Below are 10,524 nucleotides of genomic sequence, written 5' to 3'. Positions count from 1 at the left end.
ATTTAAATCTTCTACATTGGGGTGTATTTCCGGCCGACTGTATCTAGCTTGACATATCGCCCTGGACCTCAGCATCCAGCTGCATCCTACACAGGTGATTCAATTGATATTTAAACGTCTCTAATGTAAAATAAGCTTATGTTGGCGTTTCAGACTTAGTGTCTGTAGGGGAATTATTAATTATAGTTCTAAACATTACATATGTTGACGTTTGGGTTGGCAGGACGGTGATAATATGTCACCGCCAACTGCTTTCTTCCTCTTCGTCGTTTTTTTTCTCGAGCCTAATGCTCACAAATGTTATATTTTTACGTTTACACAAATGTGTGTTTGTTACATTAACCGAGTGGTCCTCGTTCTGAAATATTAGGCTACTACAGATATGTAACGTTATTCTTAACCTGTTAAGAACCTACATCCTATTCTAGCGTTTGGACTATATCGGGTGTGACATGTATGTGTAGTAGAAAAAAGCATAAACGTTAAAATATTGATTATTATATGTTATGAATTGGGTGTTATTTGTGAAAGGAGGGATGAGAGCGGTTGACAGATGCTCTCCGGATGCAGCAGCAGCATCATCATCATCATGGCGTCCTTCAGTGAAGGGCAGAGCACAGCATCATGATGCTGCGACACCACAGAGTCTCTGCATGCTAACTATAGGGCTAACATTAAGCTCCTATTTAAATAAAAAAAGCCAGCGGTATTTATAGTGAAAATACTTGCAATTCGGCTATTCTGTTCATTTGGCTACGTCATTGCATTGTGTGTGAGCTGTTATTATAACGTTATCCATCCTTGGCCTAAGCGCCATTCCCTTTCGTTTGTAGCTTTAGCATCTTCCTGTTTATAGGCTTTCTACTATGAGTTATGCAAAAATACATCAGAATGTTCATGTTGTATAGTAATAACAATGCTTAAACTGTACTACTTAAGTACTTCATTGACCAACATTTATTATTCAATCTTTCAAAATCACAAATTCTAGTTTACAGTTTGCTGAATATCTTTTTGATATTGGTCAAAAGTTGGCCAAAACATGACATTTGAAGACGTGACCTTTGCCTCATTGTTTTGGGATATTTTAATAAATAGAGATCGGAGGAATCAGGAAATGTATGATTATACATACATTATATGCAGCCATATGTTTGCCCACTTTGTCCCGTTGGTAATCATGCCTTGATTACTTCGCAACACAATGTTGTATAGTAAATATAGTATAACAATATATTACTGTATGAGAAAGTTGTTGTTCTGTACAGTACCAATTTGTATTACTATACGATAAAAGTATTGTTTCTTTGTTTTTTGACTCAACCTTTTTCAAAATAATATTAAATATATTTTAATAATCTTTCTTTATTTTACATTACCTCCGACCCCAGGTGCAGTACTTCTTTGTTCTAGTGGTGGTGGAGTGAGCTTACCATCATGGGGGAACTGTTCAGGAGTGAGGAGATGACACTGGCCCAGCTCTTCCTCCAATCAGAGGCAGCCTACTGCTGCGTCAGTGAGCTGGGAGAACTGGGCATGGTCCAGTTCAGAGATGTGAGTATGAATAATCCATGCTATATGCCATCTTTCAGCTCCTCTGGAGGCAGAAATGATCTAATTCAATAATGTATAATGACTTAAAAAATAATAATGCTGTCATTATAAGTCATACATATCCATAACTATTGAGTCATGATATCCTAATTAATATTCCCTTATTTTTGTCCACCCACAGCTGAATCCTGATGTCAACGTGTTCCAGCGCAAGTTTGTGAATGAAGTGAGGAGATGTGAGGAGATGGACAGGAAACTGAGTAAGTCATGAGATTGATTCTGAACACTTTTCACAATTGCAGTTGTGCCAGTGAGGAAAACTAATCTGGAAAAAACATAAAGAACATTGTTTTTCATTGGTAAAATATTGAATCATGGATTCTCTCTGAACAGGGTTTGTGGAGAAAGAGATCAAGAAAGCTGCAATCCCAACTGTGGACACTGGAGAGAATCCAGAGGTGCCCTTTCCCAGGGACATGATCGACCTGGAGGTAAGCAGCCGGCCATCTGCAGTCAATATGAGATGCATTAATACATTCATTTCATCAACGTTCAATAGAAGGGATGAGAAAAACACACTTCATATGGCTTTGATTTTACCCCAAAAAAGCCGTCACATTCCAAAACAAACACAAAGTCGGCATCGCCTCCAATATGAAAAGACACGTTTTCCTCTTGTGGCTCTGTGTTGTAAAGAGTCCTGCTTATATGGCTCTTGACAGAGGTGTTTTCTACAGAACTGCTGATCCAAATAGCTCTATGGACAGCACTGAACTGCCTCTGATCCTCAGCAACACACACCACAAACATGAATGATATCAGTCTAATGGTTGGACACACAGACAGAGACTACAGTCATTAAAGCATGATGAAGTGGTTAGTTATTTAAGGTTACATTTTTATATACAGAATACACAATGTGCAGGATTCCACAGTAATGATGCACATTTGTTAAGAGCACAGTGTTTATGTTGTATTTACGCTGCTCATTGTGACTGGCAGGCCACCTTTGAGAAGCTTGAGAACGAACTGAAGGAAATCAACACCAACCAGGAGGCCCTGAAGAAGAACTTCCTGGAGCTGACGGAGCTCAAACACATCCTCCGCCGAACGCAGCAGTTCTTTGATGAGGTTTGCTTCTTCACCTTCTCAGACGTTCACACCACAACAGATCATTAATGTGTAACTAAGTTCTTCTTCATGTAACTGATAGATGGAGGATCCCAACCTGCTGGAGGAGTCTTCCTCCCTGATGGAGGGCAATGAGGGGGGTCGAGGGGCCCCACTCAGACTTGGGTAAGCATATTGACTGCATCATATTCTCTCATACACATCCACCACTTGTCTTGGCAAATATTGGAATAGTAATATAAACTGATCATAATTACATATTGTTTTTCGGTTACATCTGTGTCCTTTTGCATTATACAAACAAAACCTCCCATTTTTTACGATATCATTTTGTTTTATGATGTATTTTTTTTTATGTTGCTTATTAAAATACCTGGTAGCTTTACAAAAAGCAAACAGCCACACCTGACCAAGGAGGATTTGATTTGGGTTATGAACAGAAACATGGTCCTGCTCAAAAACAAAAGACTGACTAGGTACATTCTGTGGTTTGTTTTCTTTTGTGTTTTCTGCTCTGATTGCTTGTTTGTTGTGTCTGTTCAGGTTTGTGGCCGGAGTGATCAGCAGGGAGAGGATTCCAACCTTTGAGAGGATGCTGTGGAGGGTGTGCCGGGGAAACGTCTTCTTAAGGAAGGCAGAGATTGAGGATCCTCTGGAGGACCCCGCCACGGTCAGCACACTTAACATACATCATAGAGACAAGTAGAAATACATATTAAGAAGAAAAAGTACAAAGAAGCATACAAAAATCAGTCATACGCATTTATAACCGTTTTTATTTACATATACAACGGATCCAATATTTAATTTGTGGATGTTTTTTTAAAACTTGTTTTCTTTCCAACAGGGAGACCAAGTCGTCAAATCAGTGTTCATTATCTTCTTCCAAGGCGACCAGCTGAAGAACAGGGTGAAGAAGATCTGTGAGGGGTGGGTGTTATGAACTAAGAATCATTCACAATATTATACGAGATAGTATTATATAAAAGTAAAAATGACAATAAAAGTCAAGCTCAGAGATAAATGTTGGTACCATAGGTGGACAAATATGGTTAGAACTGTCATGGCCACGATAACAATGGGGTCCATACGAATGCTGTTCATCCAGATAGCAAACAGGTCATCATAGACCAGAGGAAGTAGTGGACAAAGCCTGGTCAACATTTTAAACATTGCCAAATGGTCAGCATTTCCTTGGCTCTAACATCTAGTGGCCATTAAAGGGATTTGCTCTCACTGACTGATTCTTTGGTTTACACTTGATGTCAGAACACCATCCAGGATTTCTGGCCATTAACAGGCACATTCTACACACGGTTATCTTGCCCACATTTACAACTTTTCATAACTACATTTATATTAAAAATTCTTCGGAGTTTGAAAGACATGAGTTTTTACCAGGCAGAGAGGGTTAAACAAACATAATAATTGTTATTGTTTATTGGAATCAAGGTTTTAGAGTCATATTCGGGACTCTGGGATTGATATAAACTGCCTCTTCTGCTTCCATGTTGACCATTATTTTGCATTTGTCACTATCAAGTTCCAAACTTGATTGAAATGCAGTGCTAACCCTCCGGAGTACCTTTTTATAAATATAATCTCCCTGCCGTCTGTTGTCTCCACTGCGCAATAATTGCACGCTTCCATGTTTGTTTCATCAAGTAACGTAAAAAAAGGAGCATGGTGGAAGCAGAAGTACAGCGTGTGTATTTCATATGTTGTGTATTTGTACAGGTTCCGTGCCTCTCTCTATCCGTGTCCAGAGACGTCACAGGAGAGGAAGGAGATGCTGGCCGGAGTCAACAGCCGCATCGACGACCTCCAGATGGTACGTTTGTCACAAGAAAGGATCTACCACTCATCACTACATTACATACACATTCAATAAACCATTATAAATAAAAATAGCGCAAAATGAGGGTCAGTTTATTTAATAATTATTTCAAAGGGTCTTTGTACGCTTTGTTACCCTGCTGCTGACTTAACAACAATAAATGATTCTGAAACTTTGCAAAACAGGATGTCTGTGTTCAGGCTCAGTTTTCCTTTAGAACATTTATTGTCAATCAAATAACAAAAGGCTTCATCATGCAGAGGGGTGTTTTCTTGTGCATTAGTTCTCATCTGTGAAAGAGCTTTGTTCTGCCTCACAGTGTTGTGGTTTCCTAAAGTGTGCCCTTACTGAGTCTGGAAAAAGCCTGGTTCTGCTTGAGAGGTCTGCTCTAGTCTGAGCCTGTCAATCAAATACAATGTATTCAACTCTACAGAATTAGTGCATTTTACTCAGGTTTACATACAAATATAATGATGTGCATTACAAATGACCTGAGCCTAAGAGAGGTATAGTAAAACCAATCTATTTTTACCATTCGTCAATATTTACAATACAAATACTGCACATTTCAGATGTTAAGCCCTCATTATGCTTGCATGACAAGACGCCATGCAACACCGCGATGAAACCCAACAGAGAGAGAAGAAATAACTTTAAATTGAAAAAAGAAAAAGGAAACCAATAATAATTAAATAAATTACATACCAAACTAATGATTCCTGTGCCATGGCAACCACTTACATTATTATAACACCTCAAATGAGTTGAATCTTCTACACTATCAAGCCCACACATCCCAATATCCAGTGTTGACAGGACCAGGATCTACACTCTAAAATAAATGGCTCCACCCTGCGTCTGTAGGTGCTGAACCAAACAGAGGACCACCGTCAGCGAGTGCTGCAGGCCGCCTCCAAGACCATGCGGGTGTGGTTCATCAAGGTGAGGAAGATGAAGGCCATCTACCACACGCTCAACCTGTGCAACATCGACGTCACCCAGAAGTGTCTGATTGCTGAGGTGTGGTGTCCCGTCTCGGACCTGGACTCCATCCAGTTCGCTCTCCGCAGAGGGACGGTGAGTTGGTTGTGTATTTATTTATTCACATCAATTCTTCATAATATTGTTGTATGTGTAGTGTAGGGGTCCCATATTTCTCTCTGCATGTCCTGCACACGTTGCATCATTAAAGCCGTAAGCTACAATCTTAAATGTATTCAGTTGTTATTGCCCATCTTATTCCTTTATTTTATTTTCTCCATGCTCTCTCTGCTTCTTGCTGTTGTGATCTATATTATACTAAGTGCTGCAATCTGGGTCTAAACATTTCGATTGTTCTTCACTTAACCTGTGGCAGGTCACAGAGCATTTATAGCAGCCACTCATGTCATTGTTCATCAAGGATGACTCTGGGCTTAAGGACTACTTTATTGGGCCCCCCATGGTTCACACCTTTACTGTACTCAGGATTTGCTGTTAGGCTGTGGGAACTAAAGTGATTATGAATACAGTTTAGTTCCCTGCCCACTCAAATGCAACAGGATCACACCAATACAGTACCAACATCATTAGTTGGTACAAAAGCTTGCCCATTGGAGAATATTGTGCATGAAAAAAATGTATACGATCTAATTACAAGTGGGAAAGCCACAACCAACCGAAAACAGGATTTGTTTCTGACATGCATTTAGTGAATTTAGTAAATGTAGGGCATGTCATGAGGTTGTATGGACCCCCTTGTCATCTGTTCTTACTGTTACAACATGTACCTGGGCTTTCTTTGATAGGAGAGGAGTGGCTCCACAGTGCCGTCCATTCTCAACAGGATGCAGACCAAGCAAACCCCGCCCACCTTCAACAAGACCAACAAGTTCACGTCAGGCTTCCAGAACATTGTGGACGCCTACGGCATCGGGAACTACCGGGAAATCAATCCAGGTTATACAGAAAATGCAGCCTTTTTTTTCTTGTTATTATATCATTTTCTATGGCAAAAGACTAACCAGCGAGAGAGAGAAGGGAGAATAGAAAAGAGAGAAGAGAGAGAGAGATAAATATATTTGCGAGTTGCATATGAACCTATGATATGAACTCAAGGCCGGCCCGTAACACTGGCGTTATAGATGTTCGCCTAGGGCGCCAGATCTGTGGAGGCGCTGCGCTGGCAGCTCTGGAAGGGAAAATCACATTTTTGACCGTTGTGGCTCATCCTAATTTTCGGCCTTGATGTAACAATATTCATAATTAAGTAAATGTAACACCCTTTTCACCCCGGTTACACGTTTCATTTGCCCTGTACGATGGGCGCTGTAAGTGATGAAAATGGGGGATGTTGGCTTATCTGGCGCCCGCAGCTCACAGCCAAAGTGCGAGTGAGCGAGGGAGAGAGAAGGGCGCACCGCCCGGTTCCGGCGCAGTTGTTATTAGCATCTGGTGCTAGCTGCTTTAACGGATATAAGAAGAAGATGTTTCTACAATGATGTGGAGGGAGAGTCCTCTCCAGTCAGACTGAGAGGCTGATACTACAGCTCAGTGAGGTAAATGACTGTGAGTGTTTAGATAGTTCACTTTAGTCTAAGTTCAAACGGTTTGGTCACAATTTATGTAAACACATATTTCCAAGGCACTCCTTTATAATTATTGGGATAAACAGGTTTGAAATCATTCGAATGCATACTATAGGACAGTAACCCAAAATACCCTTTAAAACTGGAGAGATCAAAACAAATGCATAAATAAATAAATGTTAAGGTAAAATAAGATATGAATGAACAACATAAATAAAATAAGTTACATTCATTTGTAATTGGCTATGGTAGGTTATTGGTTATGTTCACATACTTATTTGATTACATCCACTTGTCTAAGATGACATCAGAGACTTTCGACCCAAACCCAGCTGTTGACTTGTGGATGCAAGCAGCTAATCACAGACTCAACCAGAGAGGAAGTAATAGGCCTACATCATCAGCTACCATGTCTGACAGAGAGGAAGACAGTGAGGAGAACAGTCAGGAGGGTAGTGATGACAGCTTGTAGGATTACTGGTCGTGCTAATGTTGTCTTGTGTTCACCTCTGCATGTGTGTTCTGTGTTCACCTCTGCATCTGTGTTCTGTGTTCACCTCTGCATGTGTGTTCTGTGTTCACCTCTGCATCTGTGTTCTGTGTTCACCTCTGCATGTGTGTTCTGTGTTCACCTCTGCATGTGTGTTCAGTGCCGTGTGTCTGGCAAATAAAGTCAAGACCCCCTCAAAAGTTACGGTTTATTTCATTTTAAGGATGAGCACCAAGCAACATCTCCAGGTGCTCCTTTGAGAACCAGGGCAAACAAGTTATGTGCACCCCTGAATATAACAGTAACTCTCTATCTCTAAACATCTTGCTTTAATGCTGCATTGATTGAATATTAAGATTGCTATGAACTTTTATGTGGAATTAATACCTTTTACCAAGTACAAATCAAATGATACTAATTGATATTTGACTGAATGACCATTTGAGTGCTTTTGATTGAGCCTTGTGTGTGATTGTCGCCTGTCACAGCTCCATACACAATCATCACCTTCCCCTTCCTGTTTGCTGTGATGTTTGGGGACATGGGTCACGGCACACTGATGACCTGTGCTGCCCTCTACCTGGTGATCAGAGAGAGTCGCCTCGTCGCCCAGAAGAGTGACAACGAGGTACGATAACACATGACCTATCCAGTAATGAATAGCTCAGCAGTTCAAACTTACAGTACACATATTAAACGTAAACATATGAGATTTCTAAGTTGTTGTGTGTCTCTGTAGATCTTCAACATGGTGTTTGCTGGTCGCTACATCATCCTGCTGATGGGGCTCTTCTCCATGTACACTGGAATCATTTACAACGACTGCTTCTCCAAGTCACTCAACATGTTTGGCTCTGGATGGAGCGTCAGGCCAATGTTTAGCACTAAAGGAGCCAACTGGACGTAAGTCATACATCCCTGCTGCTTATACTGATTCTGTTTGAGAAGAGCACATCCTTCATTTCAAATTGTTTTCAGTTAATCTAGATTCTAGTATGTCTACAACAAATCAAAGAGGAAATCAACAACAATGGTGTAACATCTTGGCATGAAAATTGCACATCAAATGTTAAAGGAATATTTTTATCATTTTGTGAAATACTCATATTCACTTTCTTGCTGATAATGAGATGAGAAGATGGATATCAATTGAAATGTCTGTGTTTTCAGCACAGTGCTGGAGTCAGGACGTAGTTAGCCTAGCTTAGCATAAAGACAAGAAGAGAGGGCAACAGGTAACTTGTTTCTGTCTAATGTGAAGAAATATACCAACTTACGCCATCTAATGCTTACTCATTAACACATTGTATGATACTTGTAACAACAACTTTTGGAACAACAGCTGCAGGGCTTCTTGCTCGGCATGGTTTTGTTTGCCTGTACAGAAACCTTTACTAATGTCTGTGCTCACTGATCTGCCAACTAACCTGTGCTTAAATTATTCCATAGAAAACTGACCTAAATCAGTGTGAGAAAAAGTTTTTAGAGAGTACTTGTCCATGGACAAGTGAGTTTGGCAATTGACTTGTCCGAATACATTTTTCACTTGGGGCCACTGGAATCTTTTTCTTCGTCATCGTATTTTACATTTTCCCACGGTTTTTACGACACCGCTAACGTAAGTGAGCGGTAAGATTTTACTGCATCACACAAAGGGTTGGGTATCGTTTGGATTTGAACGATTCCGGTTCTGCTTTTCGATTCCGGTTATTTTCGGTTCTCGATTCCGGTTCTTTGAGAGGGTAAAAATAAGTCCCATGACAAACTGGGAGAAAAAAATAAATATATCTGTATTCCTATTTACAAATAACTTCATACTGTTGAATTTCTTACGGTTATTGAATACAATTATATAAAAATAATCTCTGCATTGTTTAGTTAGTTCTAAGTGGTGCAGTTTGAGAATGTACAATTGGCCCAGTCTCCTGATGTTACACTGCAACCTGCCTGTGAGACAGAGTCCAACCACACATGTCCAACACATAGGACATAACCTAATAATAATAATACATTATATTTATAGCCTATAGGCCTAGCGCTTTTCTACAACTCAAAGACGCTTGCACGCTTACACATGTCCTGTAATACACATGCTGCAGCTGCCCAGCTGCTCACTGTTTGTAAAAGTAAATAAATAGTATTTTCATTTCAATAATGTACTTTCTATACCCTGCTTCATAAACAATACTGACATCCCTGTGCTCCTCCGAGTCTGGGGGTCCGGGGATGTGAGGACAGCGCGAGGACACAGACAGGGAGGCTGCTTTACTTCATAAAGGAAATGGTGGTCAATATTAACAACACAGGAGCTAAAACGCTTAATAACCTTCATTACGTGTTAGAGAAAGAACATAAGAAAGTTTGACAAAGATGAGGCTGTTAAACGGGCAGCGGATCTGCTGTGTGTAGAAAGAGAGAGAGAGAGACGCTGAGCTGCACCGTGCAGCGATCAGCTGATACGGAGCATAGAGGGAGAGAGCTGCAGTCCGCGGCTCGGCCTTGCTTCCTGTCCTCACAACTCTTATTAATCCCCGGTACCGGACAATTGTTATTTGTTCCTACTCGGAACCGAGTTTTGCTTCCCAACCCAGCCACTGTGCTACACTTCCCGCCCCGCCCCGTCTAACTGTACAGAAAGCGGCGAGATGCATTTCCTTAGGAATCGACAAGCAGAACCGAAACTAACATTTCTAAACGAACAATGGCGGACACGTACAATTTGCGAATGAGTTCTGCCTTTTGTAAACTGAATGTATCAATAATTTGTCAATAAATCAGGCCGAAAAGACAAGTCAATTGAAAGATCTACTTGTCCGATAATGTAAATAACACGTCCCGGACGGTGGGACGTGTACTTTTTCGCACACTGCTAAATATTCTGATATTTTCATGAAATATAACAAATACTATGTTTTAAACCAGTCCTTCACCCCCCGCTATCTTAT

The 10,524-nt window shown here is 40.6% G+C and overlaps 1 protein-coding gene across 4 annotated transcripts in view; it reads left to right on the top strand.

Annotated features, from left to right (window-relative positions):
* The window catches only part of LOC117537669 (V-type proton ATPase 116 kDa subunit a-like), a 57,341-nt gene continuing 46,817 nt past the window's right edge, over positions 1–10,524 (top strand). For all 4 annotated transcript variants that reach the window (XM_034202977.1, XM_034202976.1, XM_034202974.1 and 1 more), the window contains exons 1-13: positions 1–94; positions 1,392–1,554; positions 1,736–1,814; positions 1,948–2,045; positions 2,557–2,685; positions 2,768–2,850; positions 3,229–3,355; positions 3,533–3,615; positions 4,423–4,516; positions 5,387–5,599; positions 6,310–6,460; positions 8,068–8,207; positions 8,319–8,482. In XM_034202977.1, coding sequence (XP_034058868.1) covers positions 1,438–1,554; positions 1,736–1,814; positions 1,948–2,045; positions 2,557–2,685; positions 2,768–2,850; positions 3,229–3,355; positions 3,533–3,615; positions 4,423–4,516; positions 5,387–5,599; positions 6,310–6,460; positions 8,068–8,207; positions 8,319–8,482 — 1,478 coding nt within the window. In that variant the 5' untranslated portion in view covers positions 1–94; positions 1,392–1,437. The remainder of the gene's footprint in view (positions 95–1,391; positions 1,555–1,735; positions 1,815–1,947; positions 2,046–2,556; positions 2,686–2,767; positions 2,851–3,228; positions 3,356–3,532; positions 3,616–4,422; positions 4,517–5,386; positions 5,600–6,309; positions 6,461–8,067; positions 8,208–8,318; positions 8,483–10,524) is intronic.

Source organism: Gymnodraco acuticeps, unplaced genomic scaffold, assembly GCF_902827175.1.
Source record: "Gymnodraco acuticeps unplaced genomic scaffold, fGymAcu1.1, whole genome shotgun sequence".
In the NCBI taxonomy this organism is placed as follows: domain Eukaryota; kingdom Metazoa; phylum Chordata; class Actinopteri; order Perciformes; family Bathydraconidae; genus Gymnodraco; species Gymnodraco acuticeps.
This window is presented reverse-complemented; position numbering and strand designations above follow the sequence as displayed.